Consider the following 25,245-nt stretch of genomic DNA (forward strand, 5'->3'; position numbering starts at 1 on the left):
AACTCATTAATATCAAAGCTGAATGTTTTTGGAAGTAGTTTTTAGTTTGTTTTTAGTTTTAGCTATTTTAGGGGGATATCTGTGTGTGCAGGTGACTATTACTGTGCATAATTATTAGGCAACTTAACAAAAAACAAATATATACCCATTTCAATGATTTATTTTTACCAGTGAAACCAATATAACATCTCCACATTCACAAATATACATTTCTGACATTCAAAAACAAAACAAAAACAAATCAGCGACCAATATAGCCACCTTTCTTTGCAAGGACACTCAAAAGCCTGCCATCCATGGATTCTGTCAGTGTTTTGATCTGTTCACCATCAACATTGCGTGCAGCAGCAACCACAGCCTCCCAGACACTGTTCAGAGAGGTGTACTGTTTTCCCTCCTTGTAAATCTCACATTTGATGATGGACCACAGGTTCTCAATGGGGTTCAGATCAGGTGAACAAGGAGGCCATGTCATTAGTTTTTCTTCTTTTATACCCTTTCTTGCCAGCCACGCTGTGGAGTACTTGGACGCGTGTGATGGAGCATTGTCCTGCATGAAAATCATGTTTTTCTTGAAGGATGCAGACTTCTTCCTGTACCACTGCTTGAAGAAGGTGTCTTCCAGAAACTGGCAGTAGGACTGGGAGTTGAGCTTGACTCCATCCTCAACCCGAAAAGGCCCCACAAGCTCATCTTTGATGATACCAGCCCAAACCAGTACTCCACCTCCACCTTGCTGGCGTCTGAGTGGGACTGGAGCTCTCTGCCCTTTACCAATCCAGCCACGGGCCCATCCATCTGGCCCATCAAGACTCACTCTCATTTCATCAGTCCATAAAACCTTAGAAAAACCAGTCTTGAGATATTTCTTGGCCCAGTCTTGACGTTTCAGCTTGTGTGTCTTGTTCAGTGGTGGTCGTCTTTCAGCCTTTCTTACCTTGGCCATGTCTCTGAGTATTGCACACCTTGTGCTTTTGGGCACTCCAGTGATGTTGCAGCTCTGAAATATGGCCAAACTGGTGGCAAGTGGCATCTTGGCAGCTGCACGCTTGACTTTTCTCAGTTCATGGGCACTTATTTTGCACCTTGGTTTTTCCACACGCTTCTTGCGACCCTGTTGACTATTTTGAATGAAACGCTTGATTGTTCGATGATCACGCTTCAGAAGCTTTGCAATTTTGAGACTGCTGCATCCCTCTGCAAGATATCTCACTATTTTTGACTTTTCTGAGCCTGTCAAGTCCTTCTTTTGACCCATTTTGCCAAAGGAAAGGACGTTGCCTAATAATTATGCACACCTGATATAGGGTGTTGGTGTCATTAGACCACACCCCTTCTCATTACAGAGATGCACATCACCTAATATGCTTAATTGGTAGTAGGCTTTCGAGCCTATACAGCTTGGAGTAAGACAACATGCATGAAGAGGTTTTTTTTTTTTTTGGGTTGTATGGAAGCCCCAAACGCAATTTCATTGTTCTTGACAATGACAATAAATAAATAAATACTAAATACTAAATGTGGACAAAATACTCATTTGCCTAATAATTCTGCACTCCCTGTAGTTTGCAAACACAATTACTTGCTAAGCTGTAGTGAAACTGTAAGGGATAACTTTTACTTTGAAGGTGAATGTTACGGTTTCACAACCACATGGTGGTTAGTTAGTGAGTGTTAACATTTTCCATGCAAACTACAGGCGACCATGGTAATCTGCTAGTGACCAAAGCCAAGGTGGTTTTTGATGCTGCATCCTGTTTGTGACTGATGTTATGAAATGTAATGTTTTAGATTTGTAGAAAAATTGTTCAAAATAAATGAACAAAACAGTAAATATAAACATGTGTTGGATGAAGGAGACCTTCATCTTGAATGCTCGAGCTCCTGTACTGATAGAGAACAACAATGTTACAATTAAACGCCTTTAAACACTGTTTCAACAACAAATGTTTATTTAAAAATTAACTATTTTTAAATCCTTTTTTTGGCAGCTTTAAACACTTTAAAGACTTTTAATAGCACGTGTCATAGTGGTTGCATTTCTGTGAACAAAGACCACATTTCCCTTTTGTTATTTGCTGCCTCTCTGTATTATTTCTCTGGGTGTGTTGCTTTTCTTTTTGGCTTCATTTATGTGGAAGATAAAAACAATATTTCCATTCCACATTTCAGAACAATTTATCTGCACTTTATCTTAGTGAACTGATTCAGCTGCTGTCCAAGTTTTACTTCATTGTCCACAATGTAATAATAATAATAATAATAATACAGCATCATTGCTTGGTGTTATGCTTGTTGAAGTAATTATGCTCATAACTCAAAACCAAAGTTAGTATTTAAATCTGCATTCCTGATATGCCGATATGTCTTAGGTTAGAGCCAGATGAAGGAAAGAAAGCAAAATAAACTCTGTGTGTGTGTGTGTGTGTGTGTGTGTGTAGGTGGGAATGGTGCTTGTTTCCTCTTGTGTTTAACCAGGAGATTGGGGAGGGTTATTAAAAAGGCACAGTCCTTATTTAAAGGAGTTCAATGCAGCGAGTTGAAGAAAAGCTCTCATTGAAATTCATGGCTTAGCACCTATAGCACTGTGGTTTGAGCAGAGCAGTGAGAGACACACAGCCAGCGGCTGACAGATTTAAATTAAAATGGCATTTACAAGAGATGGATGGAAAAGTGGAGGGAGGGGGGCGATGGCTAAGAGGGGCTGCTTTTTTCTTTTCTGGTGGAGAGCCTCTTTGCTCCAGTTTGTAAAGAAGATTTCTTCACATCCTATTTCTCCAAGTCAGAAAATGAGAAAAGTTCCACTTTTTGGAACCAGTTGCTGAATTCCCTTGGTTAGGGTTAGTTTTATAATTTTCTGGGTTAGCAAAAACAAAGTTTGATGTCTTTGAAAAATTAAAAGTATGTTTTGCATAGAGGTTTTTTTTTTTAACATTTTGGAAGTATTTCCTCGACTGAAACCACTAAATAGACTTTAACCGTACCCAAGGCACTGCAGATGGCAAGCTGCTCTGTTAGCTAGTCTGCAACTGGGTTTTCTTTGAAGAGGAAACTGTAACAATATAAACTGTTTAAACTGTTCCTGTTTGATATCCCAGATTTCAAAGCTTTTATGTAAAAGTGTTCTTTAAAGTGGAGGTTGTTTCTGTTTGTTTGATTTCTTTTATGGGTGGTTTTCTGACTACTGAACTGGAAACTTGTGTGTGTGTGTGTGTGTGTGTGTGTGTGTGTGTGTGTGTGTGTGTCTGTCTTTGTGAGGATTGGCAAGCTACTATAACTGTGGGGACCAACAGTCACTAATGGGGACAAAATGCCCGTCCCCACGAGTTTGAAGCCATATTTGAGGTTCAAAATGTGTTTAGTGTCAGAGGGTTAGGCATTCATTTTTGATGGTACTTTGCACGTGTGCAGTAATGTATACGATTACATGATACTGGACATGTAGATGTCAAATAACTGGAATTTTTTTCCACAGTTCTTAAAAAAACAGTGACGCAATATTGCCAGCTCAATGAAGTGAACAGAATTTTTATCATTTATAAGCTTAGCAGAAGCTAAAAGCTTATGGCTGAAATCCCTGTTATGTTCACCACTTTTGTGGGATGTACAGGAAGCATGACAAAATTTCAGGCTCAGGGTTATTGGACCTCCCCGACTATTTAATGTTTCTCTGCCTAAACAAAACATGAATTACTCTCTTATAACCCACAACCAGCATAGCTGACCAGTTTTACTCATTGAAGTATACAGAGGTTGAGTCAGGAGGAAGGAACAAGGCATATATGGGCAAGGACTGATAATAAGTAATGCAATGATACTGGACCAGCTAACCCAGTGAGAGGGTCTATGTGCAATGCATTTGGGAACTATGGATGTGCCATTGAGAGCATCCTCAGGACCTTCTATCACTGTGCCATTGAGAGCATCCTCACTGGATGCATCACCACCTGGTATGGCAACAGCACCGCTTACAACCACAAAGCTCTCCAGCGAGTAGTGCGGTGCTCTGAACGGATAATTGGAGGTGAGCTTCCCTCCCTCCAAGACATCTACAGGAAGCGCTGCCTGAGGAAAGCGGGGAGGATCATCAAGGACTCCAGTCACCCCAGCCAGAAACTGTTCAGACTGCTTCCATCAGGAAGGAGGTTCTGCAGCATCTGGTCCCGAACCAGCAGACTGAGAGACAGCTTATATTGTACATATATTATTCATATAATTCTCAGATTTAGCCATTCCTATATTTTGCTTGTTCTTGTGTTATTGTATTTTTGCACACCTCTGTTGCTTGTGGAGCTCACACACAAGAATTTCACTCACATGTACTGTACCAATGTACCTGCACATGTGATGTGATGATAAAAGGGATTTGATTTGATTTGATGAGTAGAAAGCCAACATCAGCAATGACCAAGAAGCACCTAGTTGCTCAGTGCAGTAACTTCAATGGCCGAAAGCTACTATGAAAGCTGGAGATGTTGGGGCTAGAGCGCATTGGACAACGTATGGAAATAATGATCCAGCCCTGATAGAAGAGAGCAGTGGAGCTGAAATAGACGATGTAACACTGAAACCATATGGCTCATATACACCACTACCAGAGTAATCCTAGGAGCACTTGGGTTTAAGTTTAAGGATGCAGGAGGCGCCCAATGGAGAAGAAGGTTGGAAGTCAAAATCAGGGAAGGAGATTATTTGGTTAACTGAGGTGCAGAAGGGCATCATGCAGAAGGTCCTGGATGAAAAACACATACAAAAAGATACAGATACCTGAAACTGCCAAACAAAGGGTCCAGCTCTGGCCACAAGCTGAAGAGATATGCTAGAGAACAAAAATGTGCTTTCTATCTATTCTAACATTCACACACATATATATTCTGATGAATGCATCAGAGAGCAACTTGGGGTTAGTATCTTATAATGATAATAATAATAATGGATTGCATTTAAATAGCGCTTTTCGGGACCCCTCAAACCACTTTACAATTCCACTATTCAGTCACTCTCACACACTGGTGGAGGCAGCTACAGTTGTAGCCACAGCTGCCCTGAGGCAGACTGACAGAGGTGAGGCTGCCATATCGCACCGTCGGCCCCTCTGGCCACCACCAGTAGGCGGTAGGTGAAGTGTCTCGCCCAAGGACACAACGACCAAGACTGTCCGAGCCGGGGCTCGAACCGGCAACCTTCCGATTACAAGACGAACACACAACTCTTGAGCCACCATCGCCCCAAAGTCCAAAAACATGTGGCGTGCAGACCGGAGGAGACAGGGATCAAACCACAACCCTTCCAATTACTAGCTGACCTGCTCTACCACCTGAGCTACAGCCACCCCGAGGAGCTTTGATCTCCAAAGATCCATTCAGGGTGTACTCTCAGCTACAAAGGAAGGATCACACAAGGGCAGACCCACCCAGAGCTGGAAGAACATCTGAGGGAAAGAGTTGTCACATCAATGGCTGGTGGATCTAAGAGCAGACATCCAACAACACGTCTCTGCAATGAAGATCTGGAGTGCACCAGGACCTGACATGATCCATGCCTACTGGCTGAAGAAGCTAAACAACACTCCATAATTGCCTGGCAGCACAAATAAGGAGGCAGCTTATACCAGATACTCATTCAGACTGGCTCACACAGAGTAGAACAATCTTGATCATGAAGCTCCAAAGGGTGTAACACCATTAAGCTACCTGCTGATTACCTGCCTCTCCACAACATGGAAGCTCCTCTTAGGCATCATAGAAACCAAGCCAAGCAGGTATATGAGTCAATCCATGGACATAGTTCAGATACTGAAAATAACACCAGAGAGCCGAAGCACAAACTTAAAAAACTGGTTGATGGTACGTCAGGACACTAAGACCAGGCAGACCAATCTGAGCACCACTTGAACTGACTACAAGAAAACATGGATACTGGAGTTCTTGGCACTGTACAAGACAAATTGTCCACTAATAGCATTCATCAGGAACTCCGTGGGACTCAGTGAAGATGAACATACACCCTACCAGTCAACAGATACCCATCTGGAATAATAAGCTGGTCACAGGAGGAAATAAATGCCACTGACATCAAGACCAAAACACTTCAAAAGTCTTACCCAGAGGTTCTATGAGCAATGGAAAGCGAGAGGGCCACGATTAGTGAATGATGATCCCCGAGATGAGTTGTTCCAGAAAAGCCTCGGGCAAAACGATGAGGAAGACGAAGAGGAACTATCATGCACGGCCAAGCCCTTGCATGGGATATCTATCTGTACAAAGGAGAAGTGGCTGTCATCAAGAAATCCAACCAGTGGTTAGGAAACCAGTGGTCACTAAATGTGATGCCAGTAGTGCTGCCAGTGAACAATGGTCATGTTTTTGTTAAATAAGTGGATATCAATTTACTGCTTAATATTAGGTGTTTTTTACACAGTGGAGAATTAAATGAGTGCATAAAGATGAGAACTCTGACCAAACTAAGTCTAATCGTTTTCATCTACCAGGTGTCCAGTTTGAACCTGAGTAACTGACAAAAGAAATTCACTTTAAAAAGGTGTTTCTATTAATCTCATGGGATTTATAAATATAGTTCAGTCAGAAAAGACACATTTGAAGTGATCATCGTCATTCCCCATGAACATGCCACACATTTGAACAGAGGAGTAATGAGTAGTTATCCACTTGGAGCGGCAAAGTGAAGGTGGGTGTTGGTGGCGTGGGTGGATGTAGAAACATGTCAGGGAAATGTCCTTTTTATTGAGAATTGGCTGCTAAATTGGGAGGGGTGTGTTTGGTACATAATGTGAGCATACTGGGGCGAACACAGTTCAACTGACAGACCGAACTAGCTCCCAGACTCCATTTATGTTGTATTTGTATAGGTGTTTCACATTATTGAAACTTTAACATCTACAGTTGAATTGAGCTGTCAAATGTGTATTTGTCCCTAGTGGGGAGATCGGGTTGTGAGACTCGCTGTCAGCATCACCTCATTCCTCATCACCCTCAAAGGAAACGGGGAGGAGAGTAACTCGGAGACTCTAAATTATCCCGCTCTGCGTCCCTCTCTCGCCTTTCTTCTAACATTCTTTTTCCACATTCCTCTCGTCTTTCTTCAGTTTGTCTCCCTCTATCCATCTCTGTCTTTCACTTCATTCCTTCCTTTTTTTCTGTCTCTGATTGTACTTTGCCAGCCAGACTTTTGGGCTTTGGGGTGTAACGCTGCAAGAGTCAGGTTGTAATAACATGGCTGTGATATGCTTGGACCTCATCTGGAGTCAGACCTCCTGAGAGAGCAGGAGAGGGATGTGAGGACTGCTGGATAAAGAGAAGCAGAGAGGTGAAAGAGAAAGACAGACAGAGGATAATAAAAGAGACAGAGGAGAGCCTGTGTGAGAGGCAAAGTCTATCCTGGGGGCTCCTACAGGGCCACGAGGATGTGCCTCAGTGTTTTGTCTGGACCTTCTGGGGCTCCCAGCGAGGACGTTCAGTAGTTGTAAACCTGCTGACCTTCTTTGTCTAAACAAAGCTGCACACTGAGCTGGAAAGAAGAAAGATCAACCCTTTCTTTACCTTTTCACTGCTAAGTGAAGAAATGCAGTCACAATTGGCACAGGCAGCACATATCATTGTTTTTTGGTGTGTTTTATTCACTTCAAAGCACCACTGACTCCACAGGTCAGAGGTCAGGTCAGATATATATATATTTTAAATGCATTAATATTCTTTATGCCTTTGAAAAAGCACATTGGTTAAGGGACGTTCAGTCATGCTTCAGCTGTGTGTGTGTGTAGTTTTTTTGTTATGCCCACATAAACAGCTGATCTGCATAACTTCTGCAAATATCGCCTAACTATACTCACAAGGAGTGAAAGTCTTTGTTACAGCTTGTTCAGACTGCAGGAGTCACTCAAGGTGTTTGTTGGGTTGCTTTATCAGAAAATTTCAGTTAGATTTTATGGATTTTGACTTCTTACGGTTGTGTTTATTCACCTAACTGTTCCATTATTGGTGCAACTTTTTTTAAAATGGGAATTGATTCAACCGTTATCATTTTCTCGTATGGGTTTAAAAAATCCTTTGTTTTATTTTCATACACTTATTATAGTTCTAACGTCTTAAGATCTGGTCCATGAACCTCTGCCGTTTTTCACCAGTAACCCATGCAGCACACTGAGTGTGTCAGTGAGCTCTAGGCTTAGCCAGGCAGCCTAACCCCCTCGTCATGTTGGCCACAGTTCGCGCCCGCAGCTCTGTTTGCTGTTTTAGGCTCAATTGTGCTGACGGCCGGGCCTGTGTCCGTCTTCTCGCTCTCTCTCCGTTTATTTGACTTCTCCAAAGTTTAAACCGGTTGTAGAAACAGTGCTTTCTTATGAATTTAGTTTTCAAATAAGATCTATGCATGCTTTGGCATATGTTCAGAGCTTTTTACCCTCTAGCATCATTGGTCTGCTAATTTTATGAGTTGTACAGGGTCCAGATTTGGCTGCATATCAGTACCAGCCAATCTGGCTGAATTATGTGATGTGAGGTGGATTTGGTTTTACTCTTTGTCAGCTATGTAAATGTATGTAAATGTATGTTCCTGCATGAGTGCTTTTGATTTTGCACTTTGATTGAATAGTCAAATTAAGAGTGTACAGTTAAAAATCATTAATCATTCATTATCACTCCCATTTCAGGAGAATAAAGACTGTTCAACAGTTATTAAGTGAAAGGAGTCGTATGAGCAACCAGCCACTAAAAAGCTATGCAAGAAAAACAACTTCTTACGAGGATGAAACAAACCGTTCTTTCAAACTGAAGCCCCCTATCAAATTTTCAACTTCTGTTTTGTAGAGAAAGTCAGTTGATTGTGACACAAACCCAAACGAATTCCCCATTTCTTGCCAGAGCTCAGTGATATCTTTGGCTGGCGTTTTCCTCACTACTTGATCCTCCATCCTCTGCTTCTTTGCTTCCTCCCCTGTCCTATTTCACATATTCTTGCCACAATGTGCTCTGTAAATCACCAGGAGTAGACTAAGAGCACATCAAGCAGACCTCTGTGATTGAACGAATGGATGAACAGACTAGAACAAAGAAATAGTAAGTGCTGACAAGAAAAAGCCTTAGTGGAAGCTGAGATGGGTCAAGCATTGACATGTAGACTTTAATTGGTCCTGATGAAGACGTGTCGAGATTCTACCGTGTGTGAGAATGAGGTTTCAGATAGCATCATTCTGGCTCGTAGCATTAGGAAAGAAAAGCAGCGGTTTAATGACCCTTGGCTGTTCAGCTCACCCTGAAGATTGGGCTTGCTGTCACATATAACACATCTAACAGAGAAACCACAGTTCTTCAGTTACAAGTCTCCTTGCTGTCTCCTTTTAATACTGCGGCTGACCTGCCGTGTGTGATTACGGCACCCTGTGGGATTTTTACAGCTGTGATTAAGGGTGTAAGGATGATGAAGTCGGTGAAGGATGTCAGCAGAGGAATCGGGATAGTCAGCTAGACAACTAAAAACCACCTTTGGAGTAATATGGGTTTAACACTCAAGGCTCCTTTTTGCATTTTGTAATGCTACTGTACGGCTATCATTTGTTAACATGACGCTTGTTCTTGTAATACATTTATTACCAACCTGAGAGTTTATCCGCTGGTCATTCGACATGACGAATGACTTCTGAAGTCTTAATTCAGCTCAAGACGCTGTAGATTCCCGTCAGTAACACTTTCGGTCCGCTAGTAAAACGTAGTTCTATTAATCTGCGCTCATTACTCCGGATGTAAGTCCCAAAAACTGAATTTTGGAACTGAAACTGAACGGTGAGAAGTGAATCTGAAATTATTCAAGAGCTAAATTTTTAAAGGGTAAAATGCAGTTTCAAAGCAAATGAATTCATTTTCAAAATATAAAATTCAATTTCAATTTAGTGATGATCATTTTCAAACCAATAAATTGAATTTCAAATTAGGATAATTCATATTCAGCTTTTAAAAGCATTTATTCAAGTTATAATTCAGATTCAATCCAAGCGATTCAAATTCACATTTAACTTATTCAAATTCAGTGTCTGATGGCACAGATTTCTGCCCATAGAAAGTAGTTTCAAATAGTAGAATTCATTAAAGCTAAAAAGGCTTGTTTCAGACTGAGGGGCTAAGTCAGTCAAGATCAGGACTGTCCTCTCGCTTCTGTATAATCAGGTAAAAAAGCTTTCTTTATGTAAAGTGTTAAATATTCTCCGTGTTCCCACCCAGATGGAATGAACTGCATGAACAAGGACCACGGCTGCGCCCACATCTGCAGGGAAGCTCCGGGGAAAGGCGGCGTGTCGTGTGAATGCCGTCCTGGCTTTGAGCTGGCCAAAAATCAGAAGGACTGCACATGTATGTATCACATTTGACCTTCACTTACCCAAACCGACGCACACAGTGTCCGTGTCAACTCACTGACACAGCGTGCCTTTAAGTCTACATACGTTTTTCATAGATGTGTGCTTGTCGTTGTATTTTACAATTCACATGACAGCAAGGTGTTATCACTTTGTTTTATAGACCTGATTTTATTGAGGTGATGTATTAGTGCCACGAAGGATCAAAATGTTCCTGTTATAAACATCTGCAATAGCAATGAATGGACCAATTCCACCAGGCCTCCCGTGGTAAAATATACGGTTGGACATTTAATACCAAAATCAGCTAAGCGTTTCAAGCCAAGCTGAAGGTGCTGAAGGATTCAGAAGAGCGATTTCATGTCCTTTTGCAACTCAGTTCCTGTTTCTCACTCCTCGCACCTAGAGAATTTTGGGCTGCTGTTTTTGATGGGGGAAAGTGAGCTTTCACTTACAATGTTTGGCAAATCATCTCGCTATACTTTTAGGCAGTGAGAGTATTAAGATTTTGAAAGCCTCAAAAAAGCTCTAATGTTTCCCCCATTGTGGTAATATTTCATTAGCGGCAAGGGACCCGGTGCTGTGCTGGCCTGTTGAGCATGGCAGCAGTGGACGGTAGTAAATGAGTGATGAAAGAACTGGCAGACTGCAAAGCCTCCAGCATCACACATACAGACGCACAGACCTCACTTTCCTCTGTCATTCTTATGCCTGTTAATCGCATTTCCAGTTCTCTATGTTTGATGTTCTTAATCGACACAGGATGAAGAGTCTTAAGGATCTAAGTTTTTCTATTTACACTTGGTTTTTGTGACCTGTGAACACTCGGCAAAATAGGAGGACCTGAAAATGATGGAAAAATGATAACATAGGAATTCATAGGTGATTGTTTTTATGTTCCAAGGAACAAAAGCTGAAACTGAATTTCTCTGCTAGATACTAAGACCAGACACTGTTCCTGAGTACTACAGGAAGATTTACTTTACTTTCCCTGAACGGTTAATGACCAAACTCAAGCCTTTGGTCTTGTATAGAGTTTATTCAGTGCACGTAAGTAATCACTGTTTGGTCTGTGAAGCTTCATCCAGGTCATCGTAGTCTAAGGAGCTTGGAAAGAAAAGTGTCTGGACATTTTTAAGTTTCTTGAAGATGTTTCACCTCTCATAACCAAGTGACTAGGTGGAGGATCAATAGGGGGTCCGTGACCCCCTTGGGGACACTCCCATAGGGCTTAAATCTGGGACTCTCCACCAATTGCTCTTAAAACTGAAGAAGCTTCTTGGATGAAACGTCTTCAAGAAACTTAAAAAAGTCCAGACACTTTTCTTTCCAAGCTCCTTAGGCCCTGGCAGCAGCCAGGATGGCAATCACCAACACAGTCAGTTCTTCCTGTGCCCTTATAGAGACAAAGCTCCTGTGCTGCAAATAAGAAGGAGGTACTCTGATGTTATTGTGGAGCCATAAAGCTAGCTTTCCATCCAGGCTGAGGTGGATGAAAGAGTAAAACATATCAGATCTTAGGCAGACAAATATTGATGGTTTCTTGTTTTTTGTGCGTATTTGTATTTAAAATGTCCGGTCGTTTCAGAAACAGCAACATATAGAAACTGCTACGGAAATGATTTGAACATGATGCTCAGTCTCCTCTCCGTCCGTTACATCCCGTCTCTCTCTCTCCTCCATGTCTTTATGCTTCAGTATGCGTTTCCTCTCTCTCGCCCTTTCTTCCACCGTAATAACTTTTTGCTCCCTCTCTTTTTTACTTCTTCTCCCTTTTCTGCTACCATCCCATCTAATTCCCACTCAGTGTATTCTCCTCTAGCTCTCTCTCTGTCCTCTCACTCACGCTGACTTGTTGACCAGCATAAATCTGATTGCGTCTTACAGCACAAATGACCAGAGATCAGTAATGTAAACAAATATAGACAAATAAACAAGTAAATGAACACTGGCACTGTATTATAAACTCTAAAGAGAGCTGATGTCTGTGTTATCTTCAGTGACCTGTAACTATGGAAATGGCGGTTGCCAGCACACATGCAACGACACAGACACGGGGCCTGTGTGTGGCTGCCACCAGAAGTATGCCCTGCACTCAGACAGCAAGACCTGCATTGGTGAGTGACAGCCACCGAGTTTCTCTACACACACCCCGAAGCTCTCACAGCTGCCTGACTGTAACATCTGCTGTATAATGGAAGGCCTCAGACAGTTTTATAGCTTAGAACAAAGAGTAACATGTACGGGGGGTTGGAGCTGGTGAGTCAACAGACAGATCACCTAAAAGTTCTTCCCCCATACTGCCTCAACCTTACCGTACTTAAGCTCTGTGAACACGAGGGAGCGAGGAAGCTTTTCACACAGACCTTAAAAAAGACGATGGATTCAAAGCTTTGATGAGAATTTCTACTAATGTTTTGGGCTTCGACAGGAAGGGAACACTGCGATACATGTACAGTTAATCATAGTTGCAGACCTGACTGTGACTCATACTTCCAGGACTACTTAAAGTTTTCAGGTCATTTGTCAAACTTACTGTGAATTTATAATATACTCCACTGTTTGGGAATCATATCTGAACATGTTGTTAGCATAGTTAGAACCACTGACACCGTCAGTGATGGTTTATATAAATAAGAAATGTGATACTGTAAGATTAAATATGCTTGTGTGAGAGTAAAAGTTCACACACACACACACACACACACACACACACACACACACACACACACACACACACACACACACACACAGTAAGACAAGAGAGAATATAGTGTAACAAATTAAAATAACTCTGCTTTTTTATATAATTGAAGAAGCACAAATAAATGTTTTTTTCCCAAAAACATGTAAAATGCAAATGAAAGATTCAGTGCAATGATTTTCAAACCCAACTCTGCTACTGTATCCAAGCTTATTTAGGAGAGCTAAAGTTCGTATTTATTAAGCATGCCAGCAGTAACATGTCAGGACCGAGGAAACAGTGGTGACATATTTTAAACACATATTGAATAATAATCACATTCATTATATCAGAAGTAATGAGCTCAGTCAGCGAGCAGTAGGGAGCTGTCTCTGCTCACACAGATCATTTGTACACATCCTGGTTCTTGCTTAGAGGAGATTCATTTTCATCTCACTCGCTCTCCGATCAGTAAAGCATGAATAAGGCATTCCAGGTATGTGAAGCCATTCAGAGCTTTTCCTTCTTACTGTTGACTTAAATTTAAGAAACTTTACTAAACCTGAAAGCAGTTTTCATCACTACAACCCGGCTCTCAGAGCATGTTTATCAGAGCTTGTCGTAATTTAAGTATATGGGTACAAGTGCTGCTGTTACACACATGATCACTTGTATTTTTGATCGTCAGATTACATATTCTAATAATCGTCAGGGTCCTCAGTGTACTTAAATCAATGTCGCTACTGTAAGGATTTGCAGTAGGACGTGAAGGTGGCCTCTCATGATTCTCAAACACTTTGCATGGTAGATTCCTGTGTTGGCTAGCTTGGACTGTGAGCAGCGCAGATATTCCGGTGTCTTACAGTACGGAATAAACAACGTTTTCACTGTTTGCACGAAGGAAATGGCACACTAGATACAGTCCTTAAAATGACCATTCTTGTGTAATATTTGTGAAAATTATTTAATTTTGGGGAGTGAATTATTAAGCATAGTTAGTATTTTCAGTTGCTGTTCTTAGTTATTTAAAGTTTTAAGGAAGAAGCTTCACTTTGGCTCAGAGTAAATGAGAGCAGAGACCATCTGTTCAAGTTAAATTGGTGCACAGGAAAAATCTCTGTGTCTCCTGCTAAAAGAGCTGCTGATCAAAAGCAATGACAATATCCCAGTCAGCTAAAGAAAATAGGACAAAAACCCAGGCGTTTATGTGTATTACGAGACGGAGGTTGACATCTGAAAGCTGGAAGATCCTCATATTTGGAAAGTTAAGGATAGCAAAATGAGTCTTATGTGGCTGTTTGGAACTCCAGAAAAGGTCAAAGTATGTTTCCAGACAGAAATCCTTGGATTATTAGCAATCGAGTTCAGAGCTTCGGATGAGACTGTGTGACTGTGGCTCACAGGTGGTTTTTAACTGCCAGCTGAACCTCGGTGAACACAACACGTATACATCAAGGAGAGGTTAAAACCTAAAGTGTGATTTCATATTTAATGTTACAGATGAGCTGATGAGTCTGTGGTCAGTCGTGTCTGTGAACACTGGTGAACACATAATTATCTGATGACATTTTGATGGCTGTGTTTGAACACTGGACACACCTGCCTCGCTGTCTCTCAGCCTTAACACTGGAGCAGGTTGCTGTGCTGCTCTTCAGCAGCGCCGGGTTTTGATTGCCACTAACCCTTTTTCCTTCCAGCTGCTCTGAAGAACTGGAACACTCGATGAAGAAAAGGCTGTGAAGAGGAAGCAAAATGAGAGCGGGAACACTTCTCTCCCTCTTTTCCCAGTGTCTTGTGTGTTTTCTCTCTCTGTCTGTCTCTCTCTTCATTTTTTGATCAAAGCAAGGACCCCCTCTGTCTGAGTGTCCCAACTGCTTTATGGGCCTACCTTTAACCCCCACCCCCTTTGACCCTTTCTATATAGCGCTACTCCTCTGTTCCTTCTTCCTCCTCCCTCCTCCTGCTTTCTGGTGATAGTACCTGATTGCCTGTCTTGTCTGAGCAACCATGTTCAAACCGAATCAGGTGGATATGGGGATTAATCCTCAGTGCACGAGAGGAAAGAGTGACTATGGGTTGGGGGACCTTTTGTTAGACTCTGTGGTTAAAAATGGAAATCTCAATTGCAGCCTGATCTTAGAGAAAGCTCCCATAAAAGCAAAGCTAACCTCCTCCTCCAGCTCTCTCACTACCTCCTCACCCTCCATCTCACAGACTGGTTAAAAACCAAAGTCGCTGCAACTCCATCCACTTGTACCTGTTCTTGCTCCATACATGTTAACCGAGGAAAAGGGACTTGGAGGGTTCACCCATCCTCACTTTATTACCTGCCATTCCTGCTGCATGCGTCACTCACATGCCACATCGACCGTTTGTCTTTCATTAATCTGTCTGGCTGTTTGTTTGCTTGCTCAGCTGCATAGGAGAGCCTGTAATTCACTTTTGTTCTTTTTCCTTTCAATTTTCTTTCTTTTTTAATTGAAGGACTTTTCTTTTGCTGCTGCTGCTGTTGTTTGTAGCAACACTGGTCCTTCTGTTTCGTCCCCAGTGCATTGGTTTTACCATCTCCTCCTCGCTGTAGTAGTAGAGTGGTTCAATTCTTCCCACTCCTCATTCTCTGTAGGTCTGGCTCTCTAAAGCAACTCCCCTCTCTATGGGACTTCGACCACCACTTAGTCCCATAGACTCTTTAGGGATGAGTGGCTGGGACCTCTCTCCCTCAACCCCTTCTAAACCTGTCTGACACATCCACATCCACTATGTCTCCCACTCTGACAGATTATTTCACACAAGAGATGGTATGCAGCAGCTCTTGCTTCGGCACTCACACACATTCAAATAACTACATTTTATCCACTAGCTCAGCACCAGAAAAGCCTGCATTCATCCCTGAGTGTGCTTCAGAGAGCCCTCCACTTTGTCCATCATGTGCCTGAGAGGAGAGGGAGAAAATGGTCGCAGGCTGAGGCAGACGTTAATTGCCCCCTTATCTATGCCCCTTTCCCCCATCCACACCTCATGAGACCGAGCATGTACATCCAAGGCCTGTCCTTTTTGAAGCGAGTGGCGTGCATTCACAGAGATGCTCATTCAGGCCTTAATGGCTCAAGCCCAATAAAAGACCACCTCCCTCTCCTGCTCATCGCCAAACCTACCATCCCCAATGCAGCACATGCATGCCTCTTTAACAGCCATCCGACTGCCTTCTTCCACCCCCACCCCACCTCCGCTGCCCAGCCTTTGGGAATGTGGTTTTTCCAGCGTTGACTGTTAAAGCCAGTTGTGACATGTGCCATAGACAAACAGGCAACCAGCGCTGCCCCCAGACTACCTCCTCCTGTTTTTTGTTTCTCTGCATGCTCTCCTTACACCCCCTTCAATCCCCATCCCTTCAGACCTCCTTCCTTCATATAGCTCTCCCACTGTGGGGCATGATGGGACTGATGTTTTTCTTCTTTCTCTGCTCTTCTGTGTTTTTCATTCCCTCTCAATCATCTCATCTTTGCTCAGTTCTTCAGGCAACTCCTTCCACCCTGTGACCTCTTGTGCATCACTCTTTCTGCTCTTTCTTGTCATCCCTCTCGTCTCTGTGCCCACGTTTAAGGCAGCTCGTCTCGAACATGTTCCACGAGTGACTTCCCCTCCCTCTCTTTCTCGTGTCCCTCCATCCTAATGTGAGGAAATCATTGCTGACAAAGCATGGCTGGTCTAAGACAGAAGCTCCATCAAAGAAATAAACCCCGATCCCACTGTTCATCCCAACCCCATCCCACCCCTAAAACCCCACACCGCTATCATTAAACAAATCTACTCATATGTGGGCCCTGAAGCTCCTTCCCTTCCCTACCTATTGTCTACCTACCGCTTCATTTTGAAAGCTCCACACTGATACTGATCATTTTCATTTCATTTTGTTTTGTTCTTTTAATTTGCTCTGGGGGTTCATCATTTGTTTGGGGATTAACACTCTAACAGGGATTTTGGCGCCTCTTCATCGCTTCTTGCTTCTTGGCTTTGGTTTTTTGCTCAAACGCCAAGAGGGGCTGAAGGTCTGGTCATTTGGGCTTCTCATTAACCTGCTGCTCACTGTTTGTCCCCTTGTTACTTGTGTTTTAGAGAAAGATGAGGCTGCAATTGAGAGCTCTGAGTTCAATGCCACGTCAGTAGCTGATGTGGACAAGCGGGTGAAACGGCGGCTACTTATGGGTAACTCTTTTCTTCCTCTTTCTATGTGTTGCTATGGCGCTTGTGCTTGTATTCCCGACTCTACTCCTATCCGCGCCCTTCTCCTTCTCCTCTCTAACTAAATTTTATCAAGAGAAAATTGGAAACCCTTCGGGGCTCACTGCATCTACCCCCACAGTCACAGTTTGCTTTATTTTTTTTCTCATATCTGATGAGATTTAAAAACACGGGTAAAACAAGTCTCACTGAATAACTCTACTTTTCAAACCTCTGGAGGCCTCGAAGGTTTTCTCAGTGACTAACATTTACTTTCCCAGTTATACTCCAAATGTTTTGTTTTCCACTTCCTGTATTTCTGATTACTGATGCTCCAAAACAAAAGGCTTTATAGAAAAATAAAGGTCATAGACCCAACTTTCCCCATGTTGACACAAGTGTAGCATAAAAGGTTCCAGCTGTACTTAGCAGAACGTTCTCATAACCGTAGCCATCGAAGAGGTAAGAGGCTGTGAAACTGTAGCAGCCAGATCCCTGGTTCACATTGATGGTTCAGTGATGGTTTGTACCACTTTGAGGATGTATCCATCTATTCCGCCTTTAAATTTATTGCAGATCAGCGTCTGTGCTATTGGTGAAAATTTTGGAGCCACTAATCTTAATCCCAATTGTAATTAATTCCAAAAACACCAAGGGTGGGCTAAAAACATCAAACTACGATTGAGTTAATGAAGGTTTGGAGCCTACCATCAAGCGTGGTTACTTTAACACCTTTAAAATGACTTTGTAGCACCTCAATCAATCAGACTTTCACCAAATCAAATGGGTGGATCAGTCAAGATGTGCCTTTTCTGAAGCAACACATTTCTACTCTAATTCAATACCTGGGGTCTTTTTGTTTCTCAGACAGGAGTCGAGCAACTTAAAGTCCTGCTGTTACCAAATGTCCTGTATACTCTGTGGTCCATTAAAACATGTTTCAAACTTACACGAGTTTTCTTTAAGCAGGTTCTGGCCACTGTGGCTTGAAGCAAGGATGGAAAATTGGGTTTCGCAGGCTTCCTCATTCCTCTTTAGCTTTTCTTCCATTTTCTCTCCGCTCCCATTCATCTTTTTACCAAATATTTGATTTGCTCACATTCTAAACCTTGCTTCATCTCTTGTCATATCAGCAAGCCTCCTCTTCTGATTTTGCCCCAAAAGTAGTGTTACAGGTTTGCTGAAAGTCTGTCATGTATGCCACGCTGGAATGGCACAAACCTCCACAGAGAAACACAATTCTGTAACAAGCAGCGCCTCTAATTCATTCATGTCATGTGTAATAAAGATCTACTCTTTCCTTTTTTGATGCCTAGCTGGTTGTCAACAAGATCTTTCCATTTTAGCTTTTAACCATTAACCATATCGGCTGGACCAATAATAACCATGCAGCAGACTCCCATAAGAGCTGAAATAAGTCGTGTTGGACAGCTCCATGTCCAAAGTCTCTATTGAGACTACATTTACAGCAGGTGACACATGTGTTACCCAAACCAAACTAAATACTAAGAACCCATCTGACGTGACAAGTCAATTCCTGATAATAACTGCTGTTGAATTAAAATTTGACTGACACTGATAAATGCTGATTTGTGCCCTAACATATCATAGAGCGATATTAGCCTGGTCCTAAACATGACCCTAATTCTGTAAAACATTAATACCTCACATGCTTCCTTCAGATCTGTGAGCATAAATATGTATATGTGCTTCCTTAGAGCACAGAGACCTCACCACTGCTGCACTGAAACTGTCTGAGAGCATCAGTATGTTAGATTTGACACTACTATCATTTTTCTCTCTGCTTCTGAGAGAAATGGTGCTGCAGTGTCCACCCTCGTTGTTGCAGATGACACAGTGTTTAAGACTGATCGAGCTGCAGCCGAGGCTCTAATGAAAATGTGCTGCTAAAACGAGCCATAAGGAGAGGGAGAGGGGAAATAGGGAGGAAAGAGACTAGGCTTAAATCATTCTGTGACAGCTCATGGTGTTAATATTGTATGAGCAGCTAAAAGTGGATCAGGTACAGGAGAGAGCAAAATGTAAAAATAAATAAATAAATGGTGCTACAAGGGAAATCATCACAGTTGATCGTGTGTCATGTGTGTTTATGTGTGTGTTTATCAGTGTTGGGAAGGTTACTTTTAAAATGTATCCCAGTACAGATTACAGATTACATGCCCCAAAATGTATTTTGGAACGTATTCTGTTACGTTACTCAATGAGAGTAATTGTAACGGAATACAGTTACTCATATTTAGTATTTTAAATATGTAACGGCGGCACATGTATTCCGTTACTCCCCAACACTGGTGTTTCTATACATAGCTCAGTAACATGGCCACCGCAGGATCGACAGTGGATCTTGTCGAGTGCTGAGAGGTCATGCCACTGTTCCCTTTTTACAGCAGTGCAGCAGGTCCTAATCCTTTCTGCTTTAGCATGCACAGTTTTATGCTCCCCAGCTTAAATAAATAGGAGATGTGTCCTCCTCTCATGGAAAGAGTTGGCAACAGCAGTCAGTGTTAATATGTAAGGAGTGTAACAGATATGTATGTACAACTGTTTTACCTTTTATTCCTCTTCTCCTGTGTGGCCTGTTGTAATCCTGACAGCTGAAGCTGGACTCTTCTTCAGTCTGTATCATCTTCCAGCCTCCTCTCAACAATAGCAGTTTTAAAAATGGCCACATCAACAAGTATAAGCATATATATGTTTATGGTCAAATATTAAAATTATGTAAAATATAAATATACTACAAAATAGCTCTACTGGGCTGAGCTAGGCTTTACATGGGGTATTATCATCCCCACACCAGGTGACGTGGACGCCAACGTTTGTGAATGCTACAACTTGAGAACAAGGTGACGTAAGATTTTGTAGTTGATACCTTAGGTGCGTCTGTTAGGAGGCTGAGGGGTAGCACTGGCAGTTGCCAGTATTTTTTAATAAATGGAGCTGGGGGATGATCACTATGTGAGGCTGTCAGGGACTTGGGCGTGTTTTTGAGGGATTAGCTCACATTCCAGCAACAAATAGTGCTCTAAGAAACATAACAAGCCTTTAAAATGTGCACAAATACACAAGACACAAGGAAAAAGATGTGACCCCTGTTAACCACACTGGCAAAAGCAGTTCTGAATGCTTAGCAATGAGGAGAACATTTTTAACTTTACTCGGAGCAGCCATACTAAATGGCGTGTTTTAGGCTACTGACACATTAATAGACGTGTCACTTGCAGAATTCTAAATTTACATTTTTTAAAAGAATTCTGACCAGAGGCATCGCTTAAGTTTGAATGTTTGAAGGAAACCTCTATAATTTGTATATATCACTTTCTTGGGGTTTTTAGAGTCCATATCTGATGTATGGACGTGATACTGAATAATCAAAGGGAGCAGCTGTGCACATCGCAGGGTCTTCTTGTAATTGACTAAGTAAATGAATATAACCTGAATAATGAATATTAACTTCATCAACTGTAATGCTTGGTACACTGCTTGTGCACACAAGCAACCAGCAATCAGGAAGACGCTGCAGTGGATGAAAGCAAAATTTCAATTAGTGTTAATGTGTGCACTTTAGAGCTGTGAACTGACAGATTTTGTTACTTTTTAACAAGGTCAGACATGAGAAAGTGAATGAGGTTATTTTTGCAGGGCGATCTTTGAGCATCATTGAAATCACCATATGACGACCTGTTTTAATCAAGGCAGCCGTCTACGCTGAACTGCTCACATTTAATTTATGCAACGTACTCACCGCAGAGCCCACAGCTGAAATATAATCTTCAGGTCTACTTTTCTGCATGCTGAACACAAGACTACAGCGAGTATTTGTTTGGTAGCAAGCACTGTCATAAACTTTCAGCAAGCACCAGTGAAAGCCTGTCTCTCTTTTCTTTGCATCCACCCTCCATCGTAGAAAATAAAAATAAAATACAAAGAACGGATTATTGCTACAAGTCCCACCACTCACTCTCAAATAAACCTGAAAGAAGTATTTGGAGTTTTAGGCTTGGAGAGGAAAGTATGAGGGGCTTGTGCCGGATGTCAGGCAGGCCCAGCATTTCATCAATACTCCCGAGCTCAGCCTGGCCCTGGGGCTGGGCTGGGCGTGGCGATAGAGAGGCTCACCCTCAGCTAATGACAGGGCCCACTGTACTCGGTATAGATCACCCTGACCCATAAACAACATCTCCACACACTGACAGGCACATACACTTTTACTGTACACACCTATGCAGACACACTGACCTCAATGCAATAGACATTTGTGAGACACACACTTGACAGAGGCCTGAGTCCGGGACAGGGCTCTGCTGTGTCTTGCCTGGATGTCGAGGTATCTCTCCTTCCAGTCTTTGCAACTACAAAACTGCCAGCTGTCATTCTGAAATGCTTCATTTGAGCCAGACATTTACATTTGAAATCATTTTGCATTCTTGCTTGGAAACTTTTCCAGCAAGAGAAATGGGCATTAAAAGGATGATGAATGCAGAGTGACAAACACATACGGACCAGAAAGCACAGATTATGGGATGGTGGCGTGAGACTGATGTTGTTTGGTGCTGCATGAGGGAAAACAAACAAATGTACAAATACCTTCCTGTTTCCTGATAGCAAACATCAGCCATCTTGGCTCAGATGTGTTTGTGACTCTGCATTCTGAAAGGGCATTATGCTAATGCACTGACCTTTAGATGTGGATGTGTTTGCCTGACTGAATAGGCCTTTCCTACTTTGCTCTTTACTTCACTCGGGCACACAATCTCCTAGCATTTTAATTAAAGGAAAAGCTGCCAAGAGAAAGGAGGTGGGGGGCGTCCCTGCCAACGCTATTTAAGGTCCAGAGTGTCATCTTCTTAGGAATTAAATAAATTCGATTGGATGTTTCTGAGGTGTGTTTGTTTCCTTAAATTTGTTATTATACTATATTCTAGTATTCCTTACAGAAATACTTTGGTACGATTTTCTCTGGATCTCAGTCACCTCCACCAGAAGCAGAACAGATACAAAGCCAATCTTCTTTATTAGGTGTAGTTTTAATCAGTTCCTCTGGATGTCAAATTTCAGCCTCTTCAGCACTTCTGCAGGCCCATTGAGCAGGTTTGTGTTGAGCTTTGCTAAAGCAACAGCAGCTGGGCAGGTAAGCCAGAGTTACCATGGACTTGTGTTTGTTTAGGATCAGCTCAGGGAATACTTATCTCCACCAGATACAAGAACATTTTTCTCTAGGAAAATATACACTTGAGCTCTGATGAATGTCTTCTAGACTTACAGCACTCAATCCACTAACTTTATTTTTCATCTACTGACCCTTGTGTTTTCTTGTCACTTTTGGAAACAGGACCGATCTCAGAGTTCTTCACACTCCTCAGTGGAATTTGTCTTGTTGTATTGATACATTGTTTATAATAAATCTTGACGTGTGTATACTACCAAGTGTTGTAAATGAATATATAAAACTCTTCCATTCATAAAAACTGCAGTTGTCATAGGATTCATCCGTGTGTTGACAAAGCTACATGAGACGAGGATACAGTTCACTGTGCTGTCATTTCATACTGTATTCTTCTACCGCATGAAGCTTTGTCTCAACCTGTGTCAGGTGTCAGAAATAGCTTTTTCATCTTTTCAAAGGTAGGGCTCACATGGTAATAAGCCCTCTTTCCTTTCTCCCATCTCTGCCCTGCCGTCTGCAGAGACCTGTGCCGTCAACAACGGCGGCTGCGACAGGACGTGTAAAGACACAGCTACGGGGGTGCGTTGCAGCTGCCCTGTGGGATTCACCCTCCAGCCTGATGGAAAAACATGCAAAGGTCAGTAAAGAGAAGATAGTGTGTGAATATACATGTGTGTGACTTATGTGAGTGGAAAGGGTTAGTTTCACACGGTTCACACGACTGCTTTCTGAGTGATCCACAGCCAAACTCTGGCCTCACCATCCGCTTCACTTCGATCTGCACAAAGCTTCGTTCGTGGTCATTTGCTCTGCTGCTGCTTGTTGTTGGTTTTGCAGTTGAGCATTTCTCCCCTTCTGGGAGCCGAGCTATGACGTCAATGACGGTGGTCCGAGGAGAAGATGCTGCAGCGTGGGCCTTAACAATCCAAACACATTATTATAGCCTTTTGACTTTCCTCTAAACAAACAACCTCGTGGAGTAAGGCAGACCTGTGGGTCTGTGGCTGGGTTGGAGCCCAGTCCCACACAAGTCTTTATTTTTGTCAGGGCTGGACAAAGAAGCAACAAAAGGGCTTCAAGGTTTTCTGTTTTTGAACTTTTCAAATGCATAAAGAGGTTATAAAGAGCAGAATAGCGGTCCCAAACAATCTGAGAATGTGTCATCAGCTCTCATTTTAAAGACTGCATTCATACGTCCAGCAGTGCAGAGCAGGCCACTTCTGTTTGTTTGTCTTCAGTTGGTGGAAGAACCCCAGAGGGTAGGGGCTTCTGTCTGCTCAGCTCCTCAGGACCTTTCATTCAATTCAATTTTTATAGAGACAAATCACAACAACAGTCGCCTCGAGGCGCCTAATATTGTAAGATACACAATAACAATTGAGAGCTTTTCTTTAGTGAAAGTAAAGCATTCAAACACTATTCTAAGATGAATCACCGAAGTACAGCCAGCTGAAGAAATTTGACTATCAACAAAATTATGTGATGTTTCATTCACACTAGAGTAAAAATGCAACCTTGTGATTAGCAAATAAAAGTGATTTCTCAGTAATTGCACTGAATGTCACTGATATACAGACTGGTGAAGGTTTGCAAAAAACTGCTAATTCATAAAAACACATCTGTTTGGAAAAGCAATTCAAGTGTTTGCCAGCTGGTTCTAAATCAAGGCAAGTTTGACAAGCAGTTTATATCATTTTGTGTTGAATCGCCATCCTGTTACAGTTTGTGGAGGAATTTCTTTCTTATTTTAGATCTGTGAGGGTCTGGCTCGACTGAATTTAAGCGATTAGTGTGAATTTCTGTTTAATGTGAATTAGTGTGGATGCATTCTGTCGTGGCTGTGTGCAGGCAGGAAGAGAGGACCCAAAATGCAGGACTCACAGAGGCAGAAGTAATTCAGAAAACTCAGCTTTATTGCTGGGATAGACTGAACAGAAAAACTAACTAAACTGGGAATACGGAACAAACTAAACAGGTAGACAGGCTGGCAAACAGAACACACAGTGAAAGAGGGTACGACGCGACAACGAGCAGGGGAAGACGCAGACACTAAATACAAGAGGTGAACAGAGCTAAGAGGAAACAGCTGGGAGACACGGCTGACGCTGATTACACTGACGAGACAGGGAGCGCACAGAGCTGAACGCACAGACATAAGGCACAGACCTACAAAGTAAAACAGGAAGTACACGACAGACAGAGCGAGCCAGACGAGACAGAAGTTACCAGACGCAGACTCATGAGCAGACAGAATAACACCATGGACAGACAGAAGGAACACAGAGAAGAGGATAAACACTGGGAAACCAAATAACAAAACCTAACAACAAGAACTCAGGAAGTACTGCCAAAACTAGGAAGCTGAAATACTAGGACAGAACCCAAAACAAACAGTCATACTTCGTAATGAAATCAAAAGTAAAAGTACAAAACCAAAAACACTGGGCCACCGACCCAGGACCGGGACATATTCGGCAATAGGTTTGCAATTTTTTGCAGTTTATCACAGTTAAACTTCATATTATCATGAACAGACCTAGTCCCACATCGCCGAAATATTTCAACAAAGCAGCAAGTAAAGCAAACAATATAATATCACGTCAGCTTCACATGGAATCATCTCCTTCTGTCACAAACCATCTCTGATACTCATCACTATTCCACCCTGTCCCACCTGTCCTATGCAGTGTCCACTGCTGTTGATTCTCTGTGTTCAAACTCATTGCCACTACTCCTCACTCTTATACTTGATTCTCACATTCTGTCGGCCTCTGTTGACTTTCCTCTTTT

General features: G+C 42.3%; 1 protein-coding gene across 3 annotated transcripts in view; it reads left to right on the plus strand.

The window, feature by feature from the left end:
• Nucleotides 1-25,245, plus strand: part of scube1 (signal peptide, CUB domain, EGF-like 1) — a 123,432-nt gene that overhangs the window by 61,492 nt on the left and 36,695 nt on the right. For 2 of the 3 annotated variants that reach the window (XM_082511606.1, XM_082511608.1), the window contains 4 exons: nt 10,233-10,361; nt 12,367-12,483; nt 17,166-17,255; nt 22,976-23,092. In XM_082511606.1, coding sequence (XP_082367732.1) covers nt 10,233-10,361; nt 12,367-12,483; nt 17,166-17,255; nt 22,976-23,092 — 453 coding nt within the window. The remainder of the gene's footprint in view (nt 1-10,232; nt 10,362-12,366; nt 12,484-17,165; nt 17,256-22,975; nt 23,093-25,245) is intronic. The other variant, XM_082511607.1, reaches the window with a different exon arrangement.

The sequence above is a fragment of the Aulonocara stuartgranti genome (assembly GCF_965226115.1).
Source record: "Aulonocara stuartgranti genome assembly, chromosome: 17".
Lineage (NCBI taxonomy): Eukaryota > Metazoa > Chordata > Actinopteri > Cichliformes > Cichlidae > Aulonocara > Aulonocara stuartgranti.